Raw genomic sequence first — 27,984 nt, 5'->3', positions numbered from 1 at the left:
CGTGAAGACACCGAGGTGTGTGTGTATGTATGTGTGTGTGTTTGTGACGCTGCGTGGGGGTGTCCGCCTGATGTCATTAAGCAGGAGGGGAGGTTGAGCTAGCGGTGGGCATACGGGTGGAAAGCATAACAATAACGTCCAGGCTAGGACTCACAGCGTTGCTTTTGGATTGAAATACGCAGTGTTTTAAACTCCGGGCTTCCCATCACCGTGGTCCGGAGCAGGAGAACACAGGAGTCGGGTAGAGGCTGGCAGGCTAACGGACCGAAAGCACCAGATGCTATTCCAGCGGAGAAGGAGAACGGGGTCCCAGCAGCAGAGGGTGATGGGTTCTCGTTTCCCTGACGGGTAACAACAAACCTGAGCTAAAGACAGAAATAAACGCGGATATTGCCAAGTGAGGGGAGCTTTCTTCTGTTCTCCGGCACCTCCGTTTGTGTGACATTGTTCCTGAAATGCTAGCGCAGTTGCGGTCTCGGCCGTCGAGCAGCCTCTGGGCCGCAGCTCGGCACACCGAGCCCGAATCTGGGAAATAGCTAGCTAGCTGCCTGCTAGCCGCAGCTGTACCCCGATGCCGCTGCTGCTGCGGCTGCAGCTGTTAAAACGGATCCAAAAAACAACTCAAGCTGTTTGGGGGCTCGGTGCTGATTAAATTATCATTTTACATTAGCGAGCTACAGCAAGCACTTGAGATGTGATGCTTTTGTGCCTCGTATTTGAGCCTTTTGTAGCTGGAGGCTTTCGCTTGGCTGACGCGAAGGAGCTAATGTTGCTGCAAAATGCACAGCAGAACCACAACAGCAGGCTCCTGTTGAAGGGGGCGAGGTTGGACTGATAACGGCCACGGTGTCTCTCAGCACCCCCGGAGTCACATTTTGGACATTTTCCTACGTCATTCACAGCTTTCTCGGCTGGCGACATGGATAAACTAACGATCATTTCAGGGTGTCTGTTTCTGGCAGCAGATATCTTTGCAATAGCCAGCATTGCAAACCCGGACTGGATCAACACCGGTGAATCAGCAGGTAAACAAGGCTGGCCATTTAAAGCACTTTTGTGGGAGTGTGTGCGTGTTCTGTCTTTACATTGCAGCAGTGTGTGCCATCAGGTGATCTAAAGAAAGAAATATCCCATTGTGTGTGCAAGGGTTTCATCTGCAGCAGCATCTTTTGTCTTTCACAGCAGCAGCAGCATTGTTTGTAAAGCTGATCGGTTTCATAATTGACTTAATCAGCACTTTGGACCTCCGACATAGACTTGTCACTACTTGTTCTTTTCAATCAATCATTGAGCCTATATAGTGTCATAAACATGTCCATCATGAGACTGAGGGATGCTCCTGTGTACATCAATATCTACCTTGTTGACAGATGAGCTGATGTTTGCATAGCAGTGGCTTATATTTAGTCATTTTTGTAGTGAATGTTTCCTTTTTTATGACAAAAAGGAGAAATAAATAACAGAAAAACATTTTTTTAACAATAGTGTGTCACATTGTTTTCCAAGCATAAAACCCACCTGCAAACAATTACATGAAATTCACAAAGAAAGTGCAAGATATTTGAAAAGCTAGAACTGGAGACTGTTTCTTTAGGAAAGCTGTAGAACAGCTGGCTGATGAAATGGTGAGCTGAGTGTGTTTTTAAAATAATTTATCAAGGAAGGAAAGACAAATTATTGCTTGGACCACCTTGTAAAATCAGCCAAGGATTCCTTTTTTTGATTTCAGCATCTATAAACTCAGCATCTTGTGATTTAAAAAAAAATCCAATCACGTTATTGCTTACATATTACTTTCAGACATTAAGAAGATTCACGAAGCACTAAAAGTAATCCTGAGTTAATGCAGTTGACTTGACTTTTGAAGCGACCTCCGTGTGATCAGTCCTATAGCCAGCATGTTTATTTGTGGCGCTCCGGCTGATTTGGGATGGAAGCACGTGCTGTTCGGGCCGTTGACAGACAGCTGCTACTCTTTGTTCCCTCTGCAGGATGACAGCTTAGTAACTGGGTCATGGAGGGTTCATCATCCACCAGTACACATGCACACTGCGTTTGCTTGGTGGAATAACTAATCTGCAAAAAAAAAAAAAAAAGTCTTAATAGGATGCTGATGAAATGAGGACGTTGTCTACAGTGACTTCAATTTGATCGAGCTGCGTAATTGGTCTCCAGTGCAGTTTAGTTCTGGACACTTTGTCTCAGTTCATCTAAACTTAGCACACTGCAGCCACAAGAAGTGTGCATGGTGACTGCACGCTGAGTTCTTCACTTCTGTACCTGCATGTGATGAAAGTTGAGCCATTGCTATATTTGAAGTGGAGGATTGTGATGAGTGTGGGCGTTGTTATTGGGGTGGATGTTGTACAGTGATCAGGTTCCCTGTTGCTGTCACTCTTCTCACTTCCCTTCACAGGTATCACATTTCTCTTTGATGACTGAGATGTGGCCACTCTTGGATGGTTTTATGTGGCATGTGGGTGATAAACCACTCGTGTTCATCTTTTTCACACCTTTTAAATTGTTTTTTCTCTTGTCATTTTAATAATATATGAAGCATTTGAAATGGATAATAGGAGCTTGACGTAGGTTTACAATGAGTGTTAGTCAATGTTATGTAATGTCTTTTCAGTAGTTTCCCACAGATTTGAATTCTCTTTGTGAGGGTAGCACAGTTTTGTGAGTGTTTCAATGGAGGAGGGACAAGCCCTCTAAACAGTTCTGTTTATTAGGGCTCCTTGATTATGGTAAAAGTATGGTAATCATAATCTGAAGTATTTTGTTCAGTGTTGGGATTGCAGTTATTTACCATCATATAGGCGTTGGAAAAATGTAGCTTTAATCTGTTTATCCACTTCGGGGTTGTGAGTGGGCTGGATTCTGTCTCAGCTGTCCGTAGGATGACAGGCAGGAATGCACCCTGGACAGGTCGCCAGTCTGTTGCAGGGCATTCATGCTCACATTTAATTCAGAATCCTCAATTAACCTAACCCATTCATGTCTTTGGACTGTGGGAGGAAGTCAGAGTGGCTGGAGAGAACCACCAACCAGACTGGATTCAGTACCAGGAACTTCTGGCTGTGATGTAACCTTGCTAACCACTACACTGTTGTGCTGCCTGCAATTTCCTTAGTCTTTTAATTATATTTCAACAAAACTAAAAATTCTACTTAAAGGCAAAATGAGCACATGATTGCAAAACAGTGTCATTTTCATTAGAATTTAATTTGATTAAATACACAGCCTTACAGTGGATTTATGTCTCTGTTCCCAAATCTGTAAAGCCCACTTGCATAGGCTATTTTGTAGGTTCTATATAGATTCATTTCAGATGTGTGTATTAAGCTTTACTTGGATTGGGATTGGTTGGATTTAGCAGCTTTAACAACTTGAGGGGTTATACTCCTTAAGTTTAGAATTTGTTTCTAACAAACCAAAATGTGGTTTTGTTTCTTAATATACTTTTCAGCACCTTAAGGATGCTTATAACCAATATGTAGTTCAGTTTTATTTTTATGCATACATATAATTGAAGGCACTTTATATGGTAAGGTAACCTTGTAAGATATTAGAGATGGGACAATCAGGTGATCCTCTATGACTAGTAATTTGGCAACAGTGGGGAGGAAGAACACCCTTTTAACAGGGAGACACATTCAGCAGAACCAGGCTCAGGAAGGGGGGACAATTTGCTGTCATCTATTGAGGTACAGAGAATAATACCAATAGAACCAATTGCAGTAGTCATGTAAATCCTGATATTATGGTTTAGAATGAGACAGTTATTCATTACCACAATGGTGTTTTAATTAACTGCACATCACTATATCAAAGTGCATTATTCCTACTCTTTCACTATACCAACTACAAAAATGAACACACATGCACGCCGGCACTTTCAGTGTATGTGGGAAAACTGAACATGCTTGTCATCATAGACACAAATCAAACCCCTTTTAGCCCAGTGGTTCTCAGACTTCTTCTGCAGGCCCTCCCCTCTCAAAGATTTAAAAAAAAATGTTCAAACTACTCTTTCCCATCCTTACAGTGAACCAATATAAACACATGCTTGCATTGCACATATAAAATTTCAGTGTGTGAAATTACTGGAAAAAGGAATGCAGAACAAATTGTATTGTAAAAGTGGTGTTTTACCTAGTTTGGCTTCATTCTCGCCCACACTAGGGATCGTCATTTTTCATTGATTTTTCTCTGGGAACTATTTGACTATCCATCATTAACATCCTTCCAGGCACCAGTTAAAAATATTTTAGGCAGAAAATGGTCTCATGAAGAATCTTTTTATTGTTATGTATAACTTGAGTGTTTGAAAGGCTCTGTGGTCTTTCAGCATGTATGAGATATGCAGCATTACTTTTTGTGGTTTTTCTATTTCTATCTGACTTTTGGTGTTCGTTAATTTGCCTTAGGGCTACTTGTCATGCCTTAAGCAAACTTGTCCATGCCTTGCTAGCAGTGCAGAGCTTTCTTTAACATCAGTGCCTCACACTGATCCCTATATATAACTACGGGACCTCCCAGGAGTCTAAACCATTGCCTTCCTATTTTCAAAAAAAACCTGGACAAACTAAATATTTTTGGACAGCACTACTATGCAAATGAGACAAAGATGTAAGAGATCTTCTAGTAGCTTCACACAGCCATAACCTTTCATTTATGTATTTAAAAAAAATGAGAGAAAGAAAGACCTGAGTTTATCAGTGTATTGTGAGCTGTTGCCATTAATTGATCTACCTCGTACAATACCTTGTGGCATTATTTGAATCTATTAAGGAGTGAGAATCCCTGATAACTCCTCACATTCCAGCCAGCTGTGTCCTTCAGCTTTGTTGTTGTCTTATCCGAAAGCTCAGTGCTTCCCTTAAAGGACCTCGGCTCGCCATCTTTAGTGTATTTGTACTCGGAGCACTGAGAAACGGTCGCATTGACCTTTCTCAAGACATATGGAAGTTTTGCTTCCGTCTGTTGTGTGAACGCATGATGAATAAGCCACTTAACATGTCCTCAGAAAATCATTTGGCACCGATTGCCTCTTCTTGTTATTGCCTGCAGTAATTGCAGTTGGGTTTGGTTCACGTAAAGACAACCCCCCTGTAAAAATGCCCAGTACGAGGGTGACCACTGTTCTCCCTCAGCACTGCAGACAGAGAGAGTGGATCCATGACTTTGTCCTCACCTCAGTGTGATATTCTCAGGCCGTAACAGCAGAGGCTGATTTCCTGCAACGAGCTTGAAGACAAAGCCATTGTTACAGCAATGTCAGACACAAACTGTGACTCTCAAGAGCTCCGCCAACAACTGCCCTCCTGCAGATACTCGTCACTACAGTGGATGTCTTTCTCTTGAGCCTGAGTAACCTCTGAAAGAGTGTGTGCAACTCGCACTTAAAAATGCATAACACCTCTGTGGTTCAGGATGCCGGATCCAAAGCCGTTGATGACATACGTACCATCGTTTTTAACTTTAATTTCAGTCTCAAACCTTAAAGGCAACCTCTTCACAAAATCAATTTTGTACAAGTGCTCTTGTCAGTAGAGCGCACCAACACTTACCGTTCCAACAAAACTCTTTCCTGAGATTACTTTGGATGTGTTTTATTGCATGCAGTGAGCTACTGAATGAGCTGAAATAAACAAAAAGTCCTGTTGATGTGCTCAGAAGGCAGTAGTAATGACTTATCAAGACTCTTCAAGTAAGTTCCTGACACATGCATTTACATTTTTATCATCATCACTTATTGTAAATAACCTACCCACTACAGGAATTTTCCATTTAAGCATGAGATGTTTATATTACCCCTAAGTGCCTGCTAGTCAGTATCACTTATGTAATAATAAACAGACAAATTTTATTTTCAACTGCATCAGCTCCAATATGCTTCTGTGGGTTTTGATTGTGCTCGAAAATCTAAATGGACTATGTTTAGAGGAGTTGATGATGGTTTAAAGTGGACTGATTTCAGCAACTTGCAAAAAAAATCATGAAAAAAAGATTGTAAAACCACAAACAATTGCATAACACTGAAAGGCTACAGCAACGCTTGGCAAAATTACAGTATAGTGAGTCAAGTGCCGAAGAACTGCTGCTGTAATTCTGACAATACCTAAAATAGATGAAATGGGAGACTATTAAATCCTGTTATTTTAGGTGTCTCTTTTCAAAGCACAAGGGCACACAGTGTCATTGATACAGAGCAACTGAAACCGGTCTGTCCCATTCTCCAGTTACAGGGCTGCAGTGCCAGCAGATTTGACCTGCAGTTTACCTGAAATGTTGGAAGGACACAAACACAGCTGCAGAGGTGGGAGATGTGACCATGTTCACCACCTTCAGGCACTGAATGTGTAGTCTTGAGGCATATAACTGAAGGCAATACATTTTTGGAAACAAGGATCTACATGGCTACTTATTCTTTTATAATTTAATGACCTGCTTCCTGGAGAAATTGACGTGGTAACTTATTAACAATTAAAGTGTGTGTATATATAGGATGCGGCAGCTGCAGTTCTTGTTCAAGTGACTTGTTTCACAAAACTTTACATAAACTTTTTTTGATGATGACAGCTGAGTTGTGCTGCAAAGCAGCAGCGCCCTATAAATTACATCACAGCCCTGATCAGTTCACGGCCTTTAAGCCATGTCCATACAGGAAGTGATTCACAGTAGCGTGGAGGACCATTAGACATCTTTAAGAGACTACATGCAACTGCAAAAAAAACCCCAAAACGTTAGCAATATGAAGTGAACAATTAAAGTGACTACTAGTGACAGTGCAGAATACTGGTGATTGACATATGACCTTGTACTAAATACATTAGAGGGTTACCTTGGCAACCAGAGTCTGCAGTATCCAACTGTCACCTTGGCATCGCTCCCTTTGTGCACACAGCTTTTCTTTCTCCCCCCAAAAAACTATGTCGTCTCTTACGCCATAACCTTATACTTAATCTGACATGCACCTAACTCATTTAACTACACACTGGGTTGCCGCAGCCCACAACGACTGAATGATGTGGAAGGTAACTGCAGGAGGTTAAAAGGGGGTTTCCAGTTGAGTGATGACGTACATTTCCTGCAGAAAAATACGCCAAATTAAAAGTAAAAGGTGCGTCTTTTGAGATGTGGTAGTTGCAGCAGTAAGACGCAACTTTTGCTTTTGCTCTTTTCAGCTTTGCTACAGCTTGGAGAGTGTCTGGGGACAAGTCACCGTAATTGCAAGCTATGGGCGGCAGCGGCCAAAGCAATCCAAAGAGGTTTTTGGTGTAGCACTGTATACTTTTTTGCAACCAGTTTGACCTGACAACGACAACAACCAGCAGGTGTTTTCCTAGCAACTGGTAGTTACCAGGGAGTCACTCATTGGTCTCTGGGGCCTTGGGTCCTTCTTGTGTTCTGGTTAAAAGTCAAAATGATTCCAAATAATAAAAACACACTAGCAATCACTTATTGGTGGGCTGATGGTGTCCTTTTTATATTAGTGAGTGTTTAGTAAATGTTTTATTTTTTTTAATTATTTAAATTCTTTTAAATTTACTCTGGATGGTAAGGTTTGTCCATTTAGCATACAGTCATTGTTGACTGTGGTAGTGAGGAAGGTCTTCATGAAAACTGCTTTGTCAGGCTGGTGTTTAAGTTTGGGGATTTATGTAATTTACTCAAATTTCTCTCTCCCTCTTGTTTTTTTTGTTTTGTTTTTTGCAGCTACGAGCATCGTTTTATATTTTGAGAAGTGTTTTTCTCTTTGTTTACGCTTTGGGTCATACGTTTTCATTCATGTCAGCGTTTGTATCCCATTTGTCGTTGGTTTGCCTTGGTTTACATGTGCGTTTGGGCCGCACACAGCTGTGCTCCACTGCCCCTGCATGTAAGTGGGCACTGGAAAAGCCTCCAGCAGCAGCAGCAGCTGTTGACTGCCTTGACTTGCCTATTTGACGCCCACCACAGTTCAGAGGCCTGTTTGACTCATCCCTCCAGAGCTTACAAACATCAGCTCCCCCTGTGCTCTACTAATGACAGCATCATCATGCTGAAGATAAGCAGACACGGCGCTCATTTCCTCTCATTTGGCCCGAGACATGGTGAGAGGAGTGTTTTGATCATAGCGAGCACAGAGCTGACTGCGGGGTAACAGGGCGTGATGGGAGCGTGAATGTAAGCAGGGCATCAAATGGAGAATTGGCCCATTATTTTCCTCTAATGAAAGAGGGCAAAAGCCACGTGAGAATTGTTGGCGTTTGATTTATGCCTCTTTCTAGCAGGGCGAGGATGTGTTCACGTTACAGCTTGTGAATGTTTGCTCCATCTTGTATTCACTTTTAATTGAAGTATGTAGTGTGACTCATGAATTCGAGCCTCTGTTTCCTGTCTGGGTGTAATCATCTTCTAGTTCCGGTGGGCTCTGACTTGAGAGCCCACCAGGCTGTCTTGCTGTGATGTGCTTAATCAGCCGAAAGAAACGCACATGCACTCGCTATGTGGCACAAAAACTACAGCTGCTCAGGCTTCGTTCTTAGACTGCGATCTCTCTGCTCAGCATTATTTATGACCCCCCCCCAGCAGAACTGTGACTTTTTGGCACCGGTTTTAAAGAAAGTTTAATGTGACTTTACCTTCCTATAGCACCTTCAAGTTGTTTAATCCTCACTCTGACCTGTTCTTATCTTGGCTTTGCAGCTATCTACTTACTTAGGTAGATAGCTGCTTCTTATTTTTCTTTTCTTTTTTGTAATTATTACTATGTCATCTTTTAGTATTAGTAGTGGACGATCCCCCTTTGCTCTTATTTTGAAAGTTTAGCCTCTGCTAGCCAGTCCTGGCCATTATAGCTAATATATTCAGAATATGTGAGACACTCAAATCTCCTGTTCCACCATCTTGGACTCCATCTGTAGACAGTAGTCCTTGTTCTGTACAGGAGGATTATTGGGAACTAACAAGAACCTTGAGCAAGTGGAGAACAGTTCATGTGCTGCTCCACAGAGGAGAACAAGGACTCATTTTTTTTAAAAATGCATTTATTTATTTTTTGACTTGCTGTCTAGGTCATGTGGAAACATTGCTTTGGCTGAAAAGAGCCTTAGGTCTGATTAGTGGTTTCCACAGCTGCCAAAGCTGAACTACTGTGTCACATTTCTTTTAACATCAAACGCACACAAAAAAACCACAAAACCTTCGAGTTGAAGTTGCAGATATGCTGGCTGTAACAACCAAGAAACGTTGTTTGCAGAACTTTTTGACATGGACTAAATCAACTAGTTTTTCAACCACAAGATTGATTGAAGTTGATGTACTCAGCATCACAATATAGGGCACGTAGACCCATGCTGCAGCAGGTTAGTTTTTCGCTGAACCCAGATCAGCTCTTGACTTCAAAAGGAGGCCTAGTGTACTTATTTCCAGCTCCATTTTCCATAAGCTCTGTTGGCAAAGCTTTGCATTGTTCACAACTCACAGCGATCCTTATTTGTGTTGGTGCCGCTCGTCAGTTGATCCACCTGAAATTTGCAGTGGTTTCTTGTTGGTGTGTTTGGACAAAGTTTGAGGTAGAACATCACGTGGTATCTTCAGAAAAAAGCTGCACAACACGTTGTTGTTGCTTTATAACCGTTAAAGTTTAAACTAGAACAGTTTGTGCGCCTGTTTGTTGAATTGTTTACCTGTGTCCATGTACCATAGCGTGCCTGCCTGCTGTAGGGCAGAAATTCCACAGAGAGCTTGTGAAACAGCAGGAGGCCAGAGGATCCTGGGGAAATGGTCGTAAACCGGTGCCATTAAGATGTGCTATCAAACGTTGGCCTAATGCTCTGCTGTTCCCAGCACCAGTCCTCACTCACCTTCTGTTCTTTAATTTGTTCAAGGTTACTCTATAATAGTGAGCTGACTTGAGGAATAGACTGTTGGGTAAGCTGTGAGCCATTCAGGTGCCAGTTTTGTCATAAACCACGACCTCCTGCTTTTCTTCTTCTTCTTTTCGCTGTTATTACGTAAGTGTTCTGCACAGTGAGAACTAAATTGCCAAAGCAATAAGGCAGACTGCGGGGTAAAATTGAAGGCAGAAAACAACATTTTTACTTGGTGGAGTGAGGCATATGTTTCATCGGTGGTGTTCCAGTGTGGATACCTCTCTCTCTGGAGCTGTGAGTTTTATAATGCAACACTTAAAGACTCCAGAGGCGTTTCTTTTGAGCCACTGGCATTGTTTGTGTGGGCTGGGCTGTGTTTGGTTGTTGGCGTAAAAGCTATGCTTTCGTTTGCTGTTAAAAAGGGTACAGGATTTCCTCTGGACAGCCTGCAGAGCTTACTACGCCCCCAGGGTCAACAAGAGCACTTTTCTCACACAGGCTGTTTGGATTCAAGCACTTAAGCATCATATATTTAATATGTACCAAGGTTATAAAATGTCTAGATTTGGGTGCCAGACGAACAAAGTGCCACACTTGACCTTCTGGAATTCCAGCTTGCATACTTGTCTCACGCTCGCGTCCACCCACCTGCCGAGCCACAGTTGAACTTTTATGATGTCGCCCACACAGCCTTGCCTTTTCACTGAATGGGGTTATTTTGTGGTCAGTGTTTACCACTGCTTTATTTTTCTTTTCTCAGATTATGTCCTAAAACAGCAGAGAAAATTATCGTAGTATTATTCTGAGCATACTTTTCACCACCAGAGCTTCAGCTAACAATTACTTAACTTTCTTTTAGCAGTTTCATATATACAAATGGTGTTTTTATTTACTCTCTAGAGATTTGGCCTACAGTGGTGTTCTGAAGTTCACGGTCACTTTTTGGAGGAAGTTTTACAAAGACATGAACGAGAGACACGGCACACAAATAATCCTGAAGACAAATCTGTGGCAGAACTCTGAGCCAGGCAACCACCGAACTGGGAAACCCATACTGAGGCTTTTGTATTTATTTTAGTAAAGATGTAACTGTGATTATTGTATTGTTGGCTTACTGTAGCCATAATGAGCTAGGAACACTGATCGGGGCTTGGGAGGTAGAATGTGCCATCTACTAATCAGAAGGCCAGTTTGATTTCAGGCACCTCCAGTCCACACGTGAAAGTGTCCTTGGGCGACACTCTTAACCCAAAAAACATGAAGTGTGAGTGTGTGCATGATTGTTATAAATCTCTTTAAGGCATTGATTAAAGTGCTTTATCAGTTTATTTGTTAAAAAGCAAAAAAAAAGTAAACTACACAATTATTTTGTCCATGTTGCAGAAAGTTAAATCTCAGTGTTTGCTGTTTTTTGCGGGGGAAAAAAAATCATTATTTTCACCAAAACAGTCCAACTCACAGAAAAACCCACCCAAAGCTGTTTGGATGACTTAAATCTAAAGAAGTCTCAGTGTTGTCTGTTATTTGTAAAGGTGTTGGCGGACAAAGAGTGCTCACAGGGAAGAACAAATATTATTTCACTTCCCTTTGAAGTACTTTTTCCTGGCTCATAATTGGTCTTTAGGGGGGGTGACTACACATGAAAGCATGATTGGTCCACATAGTTGCAGTAACCCCGTGCTACCTTATTTTGTAAAATTTCTGTTATTTCTGGCCATTTAATAAATAAATATGTATTTTATGCTTGAGTAAATGAAACCCTTCTGATTTTTTTTCTTCCTTAGGGAAAAGCCAAAACCTCTCTCGGAGGTTTCTTTGGGTATTTTTTTTTTCCTTTTTCTTTTTTGCTGGATGCTGGCAAAACCCTGCTTGTCTGATTTCTGATGAGCTGTCAGCTTTCTAAACACATCCCAGTTCAGTTATTTACACATGGAAGAAATTACATGACAGCTCATCACGTTATGCCAGTGTGCACTATCCTCTGATGAAACCCCACCCTGAATCCCTCTCCACCCCACAAGTCTTTCCAGATGGACGCTACTTAGCCCTGCAGTCTGTCGTCTGCCCTGAACCTGTGATCAGCAAAGACCTGAGCAGTGTGACGCTGTTCTGCTTACTCAGGTAGAAAATCCCCTCGAGGATGTGCTTTTAATTGAATGGTGTCTCCAAAGTGGCTGTACTGCTGGAGCATGATCCCGCTCTGAGTACTGGCCTTCACACTCTGGCAGAGGTTTGCTAATGACTCAGCCTGAGGAGCTAATCCATTTGTCTCCCATGCCTGATCAAAGATGGATAGGTACTGTGGAACATTAGGCAATGTCATGTTTCTGATAGCAGATGTGCACTACTTAAAGTCTCTGGGCTCTAATTGTGTGTAGAAGATGAAAGATGGAGAGGGTGGATTTAAAGAGTAGGTATATTTTCTAGTCTTTAAATAAACTTATTCATATTCGACACAGTGGGTAGCTCTGTATGCTTGATTTTTTTTTTTTTCTCATATTTTTGCACTGAATGCCCTTCCAATGCAATCCCAAAGGGATTTCTGAGGATCTTTTGCTTGTTTGCCGATTGTGTGATATTGAGTGTTTTAAAGCGGCTCAAAATTTGTCTGATATTATTCCAGTTTCTTACAGCGTGTCTGCGATTAGCAACAAACCTGTGTGGGATACATCCAGTAATTGGCTGGATTGATTTAGTCTTCACCCTCTCTGCTTGAGTGTGAAAATGCAAGAAAAAAAACGTTGGCCACTGAAATAATTGGGCCCACCAGTGTGAAGAAGTTAGTCCTTGTTTCATTTTCGTGGGTGAATTAGTGACATTTTAAGGATTTATGTTTTTTTTTTTCCTCTCATCATCCCTTCACCTGTTCCTTGTTCACTGTGTTCTCAGTTTACCTGCATCACATTTTCCTCTGCAGTCAGTGATGGAGGCACTTACAGTATTTGTTACTTCTTTACTGATTACTGTCTTTACATTCTTTTTTTCTCAACTTTTTTACCTGTGGTTTCGGTCCTTCTTCTTACTGGGACTTCTAGAGGCACAGTTACTGGCGATCTATGCTTCAGCATTAAATTTACACCCTAACTGCCAGTGCTGTGCAATACTACAAATTTTGGTGTTGATCCATTACCAGCACGGCCAACATTGCCGATACAGATACCCATCCCTATATAGGAGTATCAGTATTTGTATCGTTTAGGTTTTATCCGATACCGGTGCCAAACTGGTACTTTTCAAACGGTGCCGGTGCTCGAACCGGTGCTCGAACCGGTGCTTAAAGAATGGAGAACACAGACTTTGTCCAAAAACCTTTCATGTTCAGCTGTTTTTATGTAAAAAGATAACAATATTAGCCTTTTCTGCAGCTATGGGGCATATATGGTATCACTCTTGGCTGGAAGCAGTGCTTAAACAATGGAAAAAACACAAACTTTGTCCAAAAACCTCTCATGTTTAGCTGTTTTCCACTTTTTCTTTGGTCATTTTAGCCTTGTTGGCCAGGGTGAAGGGAGTATCTGCCATCAAACAAGAAGACAGCTGTATGTAGCTATGATGATGTTTGCTAGTTCACCTTACATGCATTAATGTAATAACGTGGTTAGCCTACTCAATTACAATTAAATTACACACGAACAACATTAAGCTACTCACCCAGAGAAGAACGGCTGCTGCTGCTGCCGTCATCATCCGTCATCATTTCTGCTACACTGGCAGGGCTAGGGGCCAGGACTCTACTCTTCGGGTTTTTGGGGGATGTTGCTAACTCCGGGTCCAATAACAAGCACCACACCCGCAGTAGATGTGCTCAGTGTGAGGTCTCGCAGCAAGCTATCAAATACGGCGTATTTTTCGGCTTTTAAAAAAAACGCTAAGCGTCGCCAGGTGTTTCATCGGATTTGAGGGTTACCTCCTTTGACAGTATCAGCTTAAAGCACTTGTTGCAGGCTGCTGAGTTTGCATATTTTGCTGTGAAGTACAGCCAGACTTTTGACCGCTTTGCCTCGGGCACTTTTAATCTGTAGCTCTGCTCTAAAAGAACGTACGTACCTGGGCCCGCCTACTATCCTCGGAAACGTAAAATGATTGGCTAGAATCTAAAGTGTATCACAGCTCAGGAAAAAAAAGCACCGAAATGTGCGCTGCTTTTCGGTCTGGTTACCACCGTTTATGTCAGAACCGGTGCCATGATGGCACTGGATACCGGTACCCATCCCTACTCCTATATGTAGGGGGGAGAAGTGTCTTGATTAATGAGATGAATTGTCATCAATTTGCAAATTCTGAGCATATTTTAATGATTACTAAATCAAAATAATTTTTGCTTTCCACAATAATTAGTTAATACAACAAAACACCTTTCAGCTTTTTGTGTATTTTGAAACGGATCCTCTTGCACTAGTATCGATCCAATACAGATACCAGCATTGGCACTATCGATATTTGCGTCAATCCACCTACCTCTACTAACTGCAAACCTCTCTGAAACCCTGTGTTGTCAATGTAACTAAATGCCAGTTTGATGTATCATCCACTTCTATAGCTTATACCATAGCCTCTATGAAGATTCACCACAGAAGTCTGAATCAGGACTTAGTGGGTCTGTGAGGTCAGGTTTCCACATCATTTATCATTTATTGCTGTATGTGAATGACAGTAGCTGTAATTTCCTGTTGGCTTATTTACAGATTACATCCTCTTTATGCTGGAAGTGGGAATTGAAGTCTGCAGTGTGTCTCTGTCTCCCTCCTAACTGCAACCCTGCTGTGCGAGTGATTAGCAGTGGAGCTGAAACCTTTCCCCCTCCCATAGCTTTGTAATATATTTTTGGATTCGTTAAGAGTCCTGATGCAGATCATCTGAAAACGGCAAATACTTTTGTTTCATTTTATTTATTTATTTGTGTGAGGAGGGCGACTTAAAATGTCTGCTTCACTGACCCTCGTCTTTCTGCAGGAGCCCTCACGGTCGGACTGGTCCGGCAATGTCAAACGATCCACGGACGAGACCGGACTTGCATCCCACCAAGGCTGCCCCCAGAGTGGGTCACCACACTGTTCTTCATCATCATGGGCATCATCTCCCTCACAGTCACCTGTGGACTGCTGGTGGCATCACACTGGCGCAGAGAAGCCACCAAATATGCCCGCTGGATCGCCTTCACTGGCAGTAAGTGAACATTTTCCCTGAAACTGATGAGACGACCTTTAGAAATTCCCCTTCACCACATCACGTCAGTATATTTATGCATCTATGCAGAGCAGTGAATAATAAAATGGGAGGAGGTTAGGTTGAATCGATGTGGAAATTTGGTTTTAGCCGAGTCTTGCACATCCTCATTTACATGTGCGATAATGTGCACGGCAGCAGAAACATCCGAGGCTACGCACAGGATATCAGTCAGTTTGTGTTTTTCAGAGTGGTGCGAGGACCTGCGTGTGGGCGTGTGTGTGTGTGTTTTGTTGCATTTGCACATTTATGAGAATTATTTTATTTTTTATTTTGTTGCATTCTTGTCGATTATGCTTTCTCCCTGAAGCCGATATTGAGTAATGCAGTTTGTCTGGTACCTGAGTGGGTGGCTTATGTGCCACGGCAATTTTTATTTATTTATTTTTTTTAAATCTCCCTCTTTGCCTTGAAATCGCAGCTCCTCTGTTTTTTGTTTTTTTTTTCCCCCCCAGACATGATTTTTGTAAAGGTACGCTTCCACCATTCGATAAGAACTTCCATCTCGCGTACTGACTGTGTCTGGGCTGGTTTCGTAAGGCTGTGTAGGAGGGTGGTATTTGATTGGTCAGACAAAGACAAACCTGAACGTACTCGTACAGATGCAGCAGTGGTATGTGAAGTCACAATGCCCTGCAAAAATTGTTTGAAAGCCTGTGTATTTCTTTTTCTCTCTCCATAAACATTGAAGTTTCTTTTGCCTGCCTGGCCGATTGCGGATTCATATTTTTTATTTTTACTTTTTTTTTTTTTTTTTTTTTTCCTGATCATGTGATGAATCACCGCTTTTCAGAATCCCGATTTTTTTTATTTTATTTTATTTATTTATTCATTTAATTTTTTCCCCCCGCTGCACAAACTGCCTGTCCACTAATCACAAAACCGTGTTACATGCTAAAATGAAAGCAGTCGAGTCATTGTTTAACGACTGTACTCAAAGGAAAGTAAGAGCGTTGCCATGGCAATTGTGAGCAGTTGTTACCCCCCTCCACACCATCCTCCTCCCTTCCCATGTACAGCTTCTGCTGGGCATATTAGACAAGAGGTATATTTTTAGTTCAGCTTTAAAGCATGAAAACGTTTACCAGCAAGGAAATAAATGAGGGAAAAAAAGGTTGGAGGAGGAAAAGACTTGTGATCTATTTGAGAGATGAAGCTACGCCTGTGGCAACAGAGGGAGAAGTGATAGAAAAGCATCACTTTTTCTATTTTTAGTACCCCCATTAGTTGGCACTTTAGAGACTGATGGTCTACCTGGGATTCTCTTGTAACTCTTGAGCGGGTAAGGTGGATGAAAAGGGGAGAAAAGTGCTTGATGTTGCTGAATTTTTGCTGTGACGTCTAAAATATTTCATGTGGCTGAGAGAAGGGGGGGGTTAAGTGAGGGAAAAAAACTGGTGTGATGGTAAAGATGGCAAGCTGAGCGAGTAATCTTGTTTTTAGACATAAAGTGAGAGGTTGTTGCCCATGTAAGGATGCAAATGGAAAGAGAGGAATAAAGTGAAGCTGGTAGCAAGAAGGCAGGGCTGGTTCATTTTGGGCAAAACAGGTGATGAAGGTTGAGAGGAGGTGGGCAGTGTGTAGTGTTACTGGCTCCAGGCCATCGGGACTTGAATGGACAGCTTTGTGTAACTGGCACAGGCCCGCCTCTGTGTATCGCTGTGTGCACACCAGCAGCGTTTTCCCCCAAAGTATGAAGGTCATCTGTGGGGGTGGAGTGGATGTAGAGTTATAGAAAATGTCATTGTGAAGATTCGTTAACAGTAACTGCAAACCATTCGCTAATTAATGAAGTTAGAAAATGAACAAAGCAGCCTTTTCTCTCTCTTTAGATACTATTTACAGCTTTTTTTTTTTTTTTTTTTAACCACTTTAAACAGAATCATTCTTCTAGATTTAACACTGAACTGGTTTCCATGGATGCCAACTTTATTAAATAGCCTATTGATCCTTTTTTTTTAAATTGTGTTTGTTTTGCAAGAGAAGCCACCCAGATCCTGCAAATTTTGAATTAAAAATCTGTGATCCATCCTGAGAAAAGTGAGTCAAGGCATCAGTGTCGTGTTTCAAATATATGAGTTGAGGAAATCTTGTGTTCATTCTTAAAGGGGGTTAAACTGCTGCTTATGGTCCTTCTCTGGGTAGTTGCACATTTATGGGATTCAGGTTTATGAGTTGCAATGTCAGAGCTGAATTGTGTTGTGTCTAACTGGTTAAAACGTAATCTGTGACTACTGCTGGTGCACAATAAGAGATACTGTTTAAAGACCTGAATTTAAAAAAAAAAAAACTCCAAAAACATCAGCACTCAGAGTCAGAGACTACCAGCAACATAAACCAGTGGTGCTCACACTGGTGGTATGCCTGCTGGTGGAGCACTGAACCATTTCTGATGTGGACACATGTTTCCAGGGGTAAAACTGCAGAGCACAAGAAGTTATTAGAATCTGATTGCTGAAGGAAGAACCACCAAACAAGCTTAATGGAATCAAAATTCAGGTTTGATTTATTCAGGCAGTCCTATCTGAAAAACTAGCATGTGCTTATACTCCCTATACAACAGTTCAACTGAAACATTTCACAGAAAGAGCTACTAAATTATCCTTTTAGAGCCCAAAAGATGCACTATATTGCCAAAATTATTCTCTCATCTGTCTTCACACACATATGAACTTGAGAGACCAAGTCTTGTTATGCCGAAACATTACGAGTTCCTTTCACTGGAAGTAAGGGGCTGAGCCCAACTCCTGGAAAGACAACCGCACAAAATCCCCCCTCCACCAAAGTTTACACGAGCAGTGAGACTCGTCCATCAGGCGGCGTCCTATCATGGTACCACGCTGGAAAATAAGAGACACTCATTCTCTCAGGAATGTTTGTTGAAGCAGTCTGCGTGCTTAGCTTCTTGATTTTATAGACATGTGGTCATGGAACTGATTTGAACACCTGAATTCAATGATTTTAATGAGTGAGTGAATACTTATGGAAATATAGAGTATATGCTGTGCATGAAATCTTCGTTATCTGCTGTTTGGTTGGCTCAACTCGTGCTGCCTGCTTCTAAATGACCTCTAACTTATCTTTGCAGTATCTTGTTAATTAAATCTGTCACATTTCTGATGCAAAGAGTCATCTGTTAATGAGCAGCATCGGTCTCTTTAGTGATACACTAACAAGCAAGTGCAGCTCTCATAGTTGCTGTTAGTGGTTACTGCTGCAGATTAGACCTGTATATTAGATCGTCTGGATTTATTAACACTTCAGTCTACAGCATGAAAACCGTGACACTTCTCCCCAGATGTAGGGAAAACGCTGCACCGGTGAATTCACAGAAATAATATAAATATGTTAAAATAATATTCTGAATAGTATTTAAAAAAAATCAAATCAGCATCCTATAGAAAAGAAAATGTATGCTTAAGCAAGTTGAACAAGGGGGCAGAATAACTACTTGTAGCATGAGTAATGTGGTAACTGTTACTCTTTACAAGTATTTGTATTAATGATTAAATTATTTTTCTAAATCTCTGTTGCCATAAGAAAGAAAAACTGCATATTTGTCATTTGAGCAGGTTTCTGCTAATTGGAAGCGTGGTGGTTCGATCTCTGTCTCATTCAGTCTTATGTGTTGAAGTATCCTTGTGCAAGCTTCTAGGATGCATCCATTAACGTGTGTGTGTGTGTGAGTGTGTGTGTGAGTGAAGTTAAAAGGATTTAGGCACAGAAAGGGTTTATGTATGAGTGAGTATGTGTAAATGGGTGAATGAGCCTTGTGGAAAGAAAGTGCTTTGAAAGCTCAAGTATTGTGCATTTACTATTTTAGAAAAGGTGCATAAATGATTAAGTAGCTGATGGTTGTTTTTAGATATTTTCTGCCAATCAACTAAAGAATTAATTGGATAATTGCTGCAGCTCTCTTGTTGGAGTGCAAAGAATGACTGCTTCTCTGAAGGTTCCATATGTCACTCGTTGAAACACTTAAGAGAAGCGTCTGACCGTGAAGTGCACTTTGCTCAAGTTTTCAGGTATAATGCTGAGTCGTGTATTTTTGGCTGCCTTTTAGCTCGCCTCACGAATAAACACATGTCCGGAGTAATGAGCGGGCATGAATCTAAACTCGAATTGTGATGCAAGTTTACTCTGCTGGGATCTTTTGTGCTCGCTAACAGACGGGAGGAAAGCAAACTGGTAGGTTTATGAGTAAAACCTCATCAGATGACGCAGGAATTTTTATTCGTGATGAAAAACGGCTAATAGGAGCACAACACTGTAAAACCGGTTTATTAGTTAGTAAAATACCTGTGTGAATGTCACACTTGGTTAATCTTGTTTAGATTAAATGCAGGCGCAGTTACAGCTTGGTTGCCAACCCATAAATATTCCTAGTTTTATTATATTTTTGGGGTAATGTGGCAAACAGATAGGCACGACTCACTTATTGGATTTCTATATCTTTGCCTTAAGAGAATAAAGCGTATAAAACTTTAAACTGTCTAAAATTTAAATTGCAGGAGAATCTAAAAACAGACTCTTTGCTTCATTTTAACAGTTTATAGTCGGTCTGTTATTTTATGCATATTCTACATCCTAGTAAAACCTTTAATCTGTGAATTGCAGGAATTAAGTCTGAGATTTTTCTTTTTCAGGAAACTGTATAGCGAAACATTAAAATTTGTTAGTAGGTTTGTCCCAAAAAAATTGAGACTCAGATACTAAAATTAACATTAAGAAACTCATTTGCAACAATATCGATACTAACTTTGCTGTCGTGCCTCCTCCACTTGACGCAAAGCACACAGCTCCTTCCTTTGCTAACAGCTGAAGTAGTTGATGTCATTAACACTGAACAATACTTCAGGAGGAATTTAAAGAGGCCAGTAAAACTCATGTTAACATTAGCCATTTAACTATTAGCAGTTACCCGATAGCCACATTAGCCAAATGTTATTAGCATTCGGCTAGTGGACTGCAGCTCATGGATGGAAGAGTCCTGGTGGTGTTGTCTTGTTGGTGTCACAGACACATGGGGAAGCGGCCAGGACTCTGCAGATCTGCGCCGAAGCCGTAGATGAACTGAGGAGAGAGTCCAGAGTGTGAGAACAAAGCCGAGCAAATAGAGTGAAATCCAGAGCAGAGTGATCACGCAGGGTTTAAAGCCCGAAAAGCAGAGCGGAGGATGTGACGAGCTGCAGACCGAGGGGGATCAGGGTGAACTGTGGATGAGAAAAAGGCTGCAGTCAGATGTGGACAGGATGATAAACTTTTCTACTTTTTCTACTTTAAAATAATTGATTAAAATGTGTTTCTTATTTTTGCTATAGCGAAGTGTCTGGTCAGCTTTAACATGCATCCAGTGACTGATACAGTCTACCACCTCTTTATTTTAACATAACTAATACTACACTTTATCCAAAGATCTTTTTTAACTTTACCGTAATACGTTTTGTGCAATAATTTAATGATTTAGATGCGTTAGGTATTTGTTTATTAGTAAGTTCTAAAATATATTTTACCTCCACCATCTGAAATGAAATTATGTAAATCATTTCTAAAATGAATAAAACCTCCAAACCTAATTTTAATTAGTTACTTTAAAACTAAATCTTCTATACTTCTGTACCCCGTGGTATAGAAAATGACATTGAATATTTTTCTGGGTATTGGTATAAAGTATGAAATTCTCGTTCTGTGACAACGCTACTTGTAACCCAGTCATCTTTAAAAGCAAGCGTTGCTGGGCAGCTATCTTGGTGTTGCCTCCAGGCAGTCATTTTAAAGCCCTTCTAAACTTTAATTTTTAAAGCTCACAAGGATGAAACTGCATGTATTATAATTTGTATTTACAACATTATGTTTTGGGGCATTTTTCCCTTTTATTTATTTATTTGGACAGTGAAGCTTTTTTAAATAGGAAATTGCGGCTAGAGCTTTGGGGAAGACACACATCAGATCCCTGGGTCAGAATCGAACCCAAACCGCTGCATCGTACCTCCGTGACACATGGTCACCCGCTTTTTCAGGTGAGCCAAACTGCCACCGCTTATCTGCATCTTTGTGACAGTAATGAGTTGATATGCCTGTAACCACACAATTAATGCTGTTTTGAACTTGTATTCACACATCAGTGCAAGAGCAGGACCAGCTCATATATTTCACAGTTCGGATTTCGTATTGGCTCTTCGGGGTAAACTGCCATCTTCGCCGTCTGGCATTGATTTCTATTCAGGGTGCTTTGAGCATTGCATTTCTCTCCCATAATGTCTGTCTAATCTGAAAATGGCTCTTTATGCTTTCACAACATGTCACTATGACATAAACCTCAATAAGTCAACAGGGCTTCTAGAGTATGGACACACAACTTTTTCTAAACAACAAGGAAGTCACTCTGAACTGATGTAGGAAAGGATATCTAATGCAGTTTCCATTTGCAGTGTTGCTGCTTCAGGCAGTGCAGAAAGAAGTGTTGATCTAAAGCAAAAAAAATGCACAAAAATGGTGAAAAGCTCTTTGATAGATCAGTTATTTTTAATTACTTGAAGCTATTCCACAAATTCTGCACAGCCATTGATTTGGATTCAAAAGCCACAGTTTGCTTTGCTGCTTAACGTCACTGTGAGTTACATAAGTTGTCTCAACTGGACCTCGAGCTTCAGTTACAACACTTTCAAAGGAAGGAAGAGAAAAGGGAACCTTTGCTATTGGCAACAGCTTTGTTATTCAATTTTTCACCTACTTCCTGGACAGTTGAATAAAACCACACGATGGCTTCATCCCTGATCTCTGCTGTGCTTGCTCTGCAGCCGCTGACTTGACCACTGTGTGTTGAGCAGAACATCACACTGTTTATTGAGAATGGTGCCTGTTGCAAATGCAGCGATTCCCAGCATGCGGTCAACGCGCCGAGCTAATTGATCCCACAGGGCTTGATGGTGATTGTCAGAGCTCACCAATCAGCGGAATTGGATTTGCAGAAGGAAACCAGGTTAACACAGGAAAAAAAAAAAACATGTCCCATGGTAGCTGAGCTCCTGTAGGGGCCTGACCTCTACATCATGTACTCGGAAGACACACTGAGACATTAAATTCACAGAGTTCTCCGATATGTAGCCGTTTAATAATAAAAAAAGGAAAATTATCTGGTCCTTAGCAGGTCTTAGATGAAATGCAGTATATGTAATATTACACTCTCGCCATTTAACAAGAAATAAATGCAGTTGATTAACTGATCATTAGCAAGTGAGAGCTTTGGCTGTTTGCAGATCTGTAGCATTGAGGTGCCAACAGAAAGTCATCATTGCTGCTGATGCTGGGAGGAGTTATGAGGCCATTTTGAAACAATTTGAAGTTTATCGTTGTGCATCGAGAGATGATTCACAAGTGAAAAATATTCAAGACAATCTTCCCAGAAATCCCTGTCCCAGCAAGTGTCACCCCAAGGTCATACTGTGCTTCAAGTGGCTCTGTAATTATTATTTTTTAACCTTAGTGCTACAGCTCTACTTCATCATCATCCATTTCATAGCTGCTCAGAGAAACTGCAAAAAAAAGGGGGGAAAGAAAAAAACCCCAAGAGCTATATCTCGCTCTACAGGCCAATTAGATGTTAAAATTCATGGCAGCACAATTGGGTTACCAGAAGAAATCCTTTTTCTTTAAAGAGAAGAGGGCAACACAGGTCATACAGCAGCACAATGATCCCAAATATCAAAGCAAATATACAACCGAATGGCTGAAAAAGAAAAGAAACAAGGTGTTGCAGTGACTCAGTCAAAGTCCAGACTTTAACCTGATTGTTATGCTGCAGAGGGACCTGAAGAGAGCCGTGCATCAACAAATGCCTGTAGAGTTCAATGAACCGAAGCATCGTTGTAAAAGGAGTGGGCCAGAATTTCTGCACAATGATGTGAGATACCGATAAAGTCATTTAGAAAAGTTTTTCTTTCTTTCTTTTTCTTTTTCAAGCTATTGCTGCTAAATGTGGTTTTACAAGCTCCTGAATGCTTTTAGTTTTTGTCAACTAAATGTCATCGTAAGTTGATGAAGGTGACTAAAATCTAAAGTGTAAACTTTGTTGTGTTTTACCAGGGAAAGTTGCTCCACACAGTTTAGAAAGCATCTTATTTTCCTTGCCATCAAATGTGAAATGCATCTACTCATCTCTTCCTCCTAAATGTTAACATTTAGTCACATTTTCATTCAACTGGGAGGAAAAGAGTCAGCTGAACTAATTGGATCACCTCCAAACTTGTCCTGCCTTTCCACACTTGTGATTGGATCTAGTCTCCCCAGAACAAATTTAATCTCGGTTTTTATTCAGTGACGAAAGTGTCAATATTTGTATGAAATCCAATTAATGTATTTGCTGTCGCACATTTTGGGGGGTTTATTTTGGGTCTATATTACGGTTGAGTTGCATTGTGGGTAAAGTAGTTGATGGAGTGGAGTTTACTGTCCTATACCTCAGCCTTGGAAATCTTCTCTCTTTCGCAGAGAACTTTGTGTGTTTGTTCTGTTCTGGTTAGTCGTCGACGGCGTTTCCTTCAGCATTGCTTTTGCTTTTCTAACTTAAAATCTTAAGACTATATCTTTTCTACTTTGATGAACACGTTTTTTGTGCCTAACTAAAGGTTCAATTAGTAAATCACACCTCTCATGTAACATCTAGTGGCAGTCTCAGGAAACTACAACATCTGCAAACATGTCATTTCCACCACAGCTTCTAACATTTGTAAATTTGGTAAATCCCTTTTCTGGATTTGACTTGACTTGCAGCGTATAAACAGAGCTGCAATGTGCTTGTTTAGAAAGCTTAAAATGTGATTACTGATCTGCACCTTTTAAGCTTGTAGAGAAATGTACTGTGTTAATCAGCCTGAGGTGGCATAAAGAGCTTGTTTATGGTTCTTGGAGGAGCATTTACTGAAACTAATGCTACATTCTGCTAGTCTGGGAAATGGTGTCAATTCATTTTGAGCTCGAGGGAAGAAGTTAATGATTTACCAACAAATAATTCACACACAAACTTTACAAACTTGAAAGCTTAAATCAAGCCCATTACTGCTGGGTGGCTTTCTTTTAGAGATTTGCTAAAACATTTAACTGTGGAAAAATGCTGCCTTCAGGTGCTGTAAGAAATATTATTTAAATATAAACGATGGCAGAATGCAAGCATAACTGGCAAAGAGGACGATTTCTGGGATTTTTGAGACAAAGGTTTGGACGAGGACGTTGACATGGTTCCTTAGAAAATGTTGCACATTTTATTAAGAACATCACTCAAAGTCCAAACAAAGTTAATCAGTATTTTATCAAGATTTTGATGCTGAGCTGCACATCTGTGAACAATAAACCTCTACTGTGTGTGTGCGTGCGGCTACTCTGTATAAATGCACAGCACATTAGTGGTTTCCATCCTTTCCGTACTGTCAGTCCCCCAAACGCTCTTCAGTAATCTCATGACCTCACAGGTTTATTGAAGATGAAGGAAAAAAATCCTTTTGTCACCTGAACTTATACTTTTTATATAAGTAAGCACTGAATCAGGGTTTTTGCTTCCTCGCTGGACAGGCGGACATCTGAGGTTTGCTGAGGATCAGGTGTCTCCTTAAATTTTTTTTTGAGCAGTGTATTAAAATGTGACCGAAAAGTTATGGCTTTTTCACTTTCTTGGTTAAGTTTCACTCTAATGATTGTAGCGCTGCGTTTACCTTGTAGTCATATATGATGTGCTTTTAAGTGTTTTCAGTGCCTGCTTCAATCTTCTGTCTATAGAAAGTTCCAGCTGCTGCTTTCATGAACACGTCTCTCTGTGAGTGTTTCATTTCTCTGATTTTCTGCAGTCAGCTGCTGTTCATCAACTGAATGTTGAAGTTTTCGGGGTATTTTCAGCGATGTCTGCGCAGCTGCCCTTTTTGTTTCCTCTTCGGAGGAAGATTTAACTAAAAATAGAAATGTCTCATTTCTACAGGAGACGAAATTTGGTTTGGGCGAGCTTGGACTCAGGCTAGTGTATGCTTGTCAGACTAATGTATAATCTATGACGCACATTAACATTACATAATTGAGTGCCTCTGCCTCTCATCTTTGTGAAAATGCAAGGCAGAATTATCTGCATGCCATAGGCCTGTTTGCTTCTGAAGGGACAATTACACCATTTGAAAGGCGGTGTTGTATCTCACTAATGAACTCCCGAAAATTGAAGTCAGTTTGAGGCTATGCTTTCTGCTCAAGCTGATGAGGTTAGGCTTAATTTTCTGAATCCACTGTGGAGAACAAAGACTAGAATAAGAGCTGACACTCCTTTAGTGTCATTTATCAGTTCAGTCTGTCCCCAGAGCTTATTTTACACACAAGATTTCAGTGCATTGAGGAAAAGCTACAGATTAATTCGAGTCATCTTTTAAGGAACTAATATTTTTCCTCTCTCCCTCCCTTGCTTCCAGTGATCCTGTTCTGCATGGCGGCGCTCATCTTCCCAATAGGCTTCTATATCAACGAGGTGGGAGGCCAGCCGTACAAGCTTCCCAACAACACGGTGGTCGGCTCCTCATACGTGCTGTTCGTCCTCTCAATCTTCTTCACCATAGTGGGACTGCTGTTTGCAGGCAAAGTTTGCCTCCCGGGCTGAGGATTCCAACGCTGTCGCCTCTGGACTGACACGAGAGGCTCTGAAAATGTCATGGGATTTAAAAAAACAAACAAACACACATGCAAAAATGACTGAAAATCAAAAACGACTAACTCTGGCCAGAAGCCTGAAACGGGGGAAGTTTCTGCTTATGTGTCGAGGGACCGCAGCACCGTGGAGTACCCAGCGACTAAAAAGACGAATAAATGAACAAAACACTTAAAGGGGACATGGACGCAAAAGGTTGGGGGAGTGCGAGGGCAGCCGAGGCTGCTGCAGCACCCTGCCACTGTTGATTTAAAAGGAAAAAAAAAAAGAAGAAAAAAAGAAAAATGGTGTCTCTCTGTTGTTGTTCTGTTGGAAAGGGTGCTTAATGTGCTGCTGTCATGGCAACCGCGACCACAACGCTGGCGCACATTTCTTGAGGACCACTAAAGTCACTCCTCGACATGATTTCCAGCCACCCGCCCCACCTCGCCGCTCTCAGCATCATCTGCGCCGTCACGACCGCTCCTGTTGCTGTTTTTGGCTTCTCTTAGCTATTTTTAGTTTTGTGTTTTTTCTGTTGTTGTACAATTTGTGTTCTTTTTTTCTACTACTTCTTCTTCCTCCCCCACCACCTTTGTCCACTGAAGTTGTTTGAGTGTTACTGAGGTTCACTGAGCTGAACCCTTGAAGGAAACCCTTCGGGGGAGGTGGGAGATTGCAAAAGCTTGGCTTTAGAGTGGGGTTTATTCTCTCCTGTCACATTTGCACAGCCCCAGGTGTGTGGGAGAGGTGAGCAGCTGAGGTCACAGCTGTCAGGGGGCCACACACGGGCTGCTGTGGATGAGAGGAAGATGCAGGTGTGCTTCCTCTTTTGTCTCCATCCGGCTACTGCTCAGGAACAGGTAGCCCCAAAGGGGAGGCTGACCTCCCTGGGCAGCAGAATACAAGGTCAAGCACCATTAAGGAGAATGCCACTTACTGTAAGACCTTGCATAGTGTTATTAATAGCAGCAAAGTATTAGCGAGTGTAGACAGCTCTGCTAAGCCATCAGCTAACGCCATCATGCTGATACACTCCCACAGCCAGTAACTAGAAGACTGTGAATTTAGAGAATCATCATAAACGCACCTCGTATTTATAGTAATACACTTAATTGCGTTAAGCACAGCCACATGCCTAGTGGCCTTTTCAAAGTATTTTGTAGGGATCACTGCAGTTTTGCATTTTTCTGCAGGTTGGGAGCTTCCCTGAGTGGAAGCTGGAAGTTACAAGTGGTGTGAAAATAACATGCGAATGCTAAAAAATCAGTGGTATTCTCCTTTTAATGTTGGACAGGAAGTAAGTGAGCCAGGAGCAGTTTGTTCTTTCTTTCTTTCTTTCTTTCTTTCTTTCTTTCTGCATCAGTGAAGGGACTGCAGGTCAGGTCCATGCATAGGGGGCTGTGCCTCGGTTTGCTGCTCGTGATGTCTGTGAATGCAACACACACATACATAAACGCACACAAATACAAAAATATATTTACCCTTGCAGGGTTTTTCCTGGCCTGCAGTGAACCTTCAGTGAGTTATTTTCCTGTAGGTTTGAACACTTCACATTAAAATTAAACCTTTAATTAAAAAAATAATTTGGTGATTCTGGCATAAGATCTGTTAAAGGAGCCCAAAAAGTCCTCTGTGAGGGGGAAAGCCCTGCACGCAGTCTGCACTGTGTGCAAGCTAACATGGTTTTATTGTAGTAATTACTTTATCAGTGTCCAGATTAATTTGCACCACTCTTTGCTCACCACAAGTTCTTAGCTGTCTTGCCTTCATCAGGGTGATGTCTGAGGTTGTTTCTGGTCTCTTCCTACAAATAGAAACTGCATAAAATACAACAAAAAGAGTGCTCCTTTAACAAATATAATCAATTAGGAGGTTTGAACCATGTAAATGGGACAATATTGCAGTGCTCTGTACCATTTATACTAACAGTGAGGGTGCGACTACAGTAGTTGCCACTCAGACACATCCTCCTCATCAGCACTGGTATAAGAGTAAAGGTAATAATCTGTGAATTTCTGAACTTTTATACTGATATCTTTAAAGGAAGTGAAAACCAACACAATTGTGTCTTCAGCCCAGCTGGGCAGTGGTAGCACCAGTGTAAAGTTACAATGATCCTCAGGCAAGTTTTGAATTTACTAGAAGGCTCTTAGTTAGGATTTAGAAGTGGACTTATCAAGGTTGATTTGTTATGGATAACATCCTCGGGACGTGCGAGTCTCTCGAAAGTTAAAAAAT

The 27,984-nt window shown here is 41.3% G+C and overlaps 1 protein-coding gene and 1 long non-coding RNA gene across 2 annotated transcripts; both read left to right on the top strand.

Annotated features, from left to right (window-relative positions):
* Window positions 1-33: 33 nt before the first annotated feature.
* Window positions 34-27,983, top strand: mosmoa (modulator of smoothened a). Its single transcript, XM_040050833.1, has 3 exons — window positions 34-1,025; window positions 14,817-15,029; window positions 25,532-27,983. The coding sequence occupies exons 1-3, from the start codon at window positions 920-922 to the stop codon at window positions 25,714-25,716; spliced, it is 504 nt and encodes a 167-aa protein (XP_039906767.1). The 5' UTR covers window positions 34-919; the 3' UTR covers window positions 25,717-27,983.
* Window positions 3,327-9,022, top strand: LOC120745745. Its single transcript, XR_005698697.1, has 3 exons — window positions 3,327-3,337; window positions 4,335-4,339; window positions 5,662-9,022. It is a non-coding gene; the product is annotated as an uncharacterized LOC120745745 (long non-coding RNA).
* Window position 27,984: the final 1 nt, after the last annotated feature.

This window comes from Simochromis diagramma, unplaced genomic scaffold, assembly GCF_900408965.1.
Source record: "Simochromis diagramma unplaced genomic scaffold, fSimDia1.1 OVJJ01000321.1, whole genome shotgun sequence".
Taxonomy (NCBI): Eukaryota; Metazoa; Chordata; class Actinopteri; order Cichliformes; family Cichlidae; genus Simochromis; species Simochromis diagramma.
This window is presented reverse-complemented; position numbering and strand designations above follow the sequence as displayed.

Coding starts and splice junctions, on each gene's coding strand:
- mosmoa (XM_040050833.1), top strand. CDS start 920: ATGGATAAACTAACGATCATTTCAGGGTGTCTGTTTCTGGCAGCAGAT. Junction 1,026..14,816: donor CAACACCGGTGAATCAGCAG/GTAAACAAGGCT, acceptor GTCTTTCTGCAG/GAGCCCTCACGGTCGGACTG. Junction 15,030..25,531: donor CTGGATCGCCTTCACTGGCA/GTAAGTGAACAT, acceptor CCTTGCTTCCAG/TGATCCTGTTCTGCATGGCG.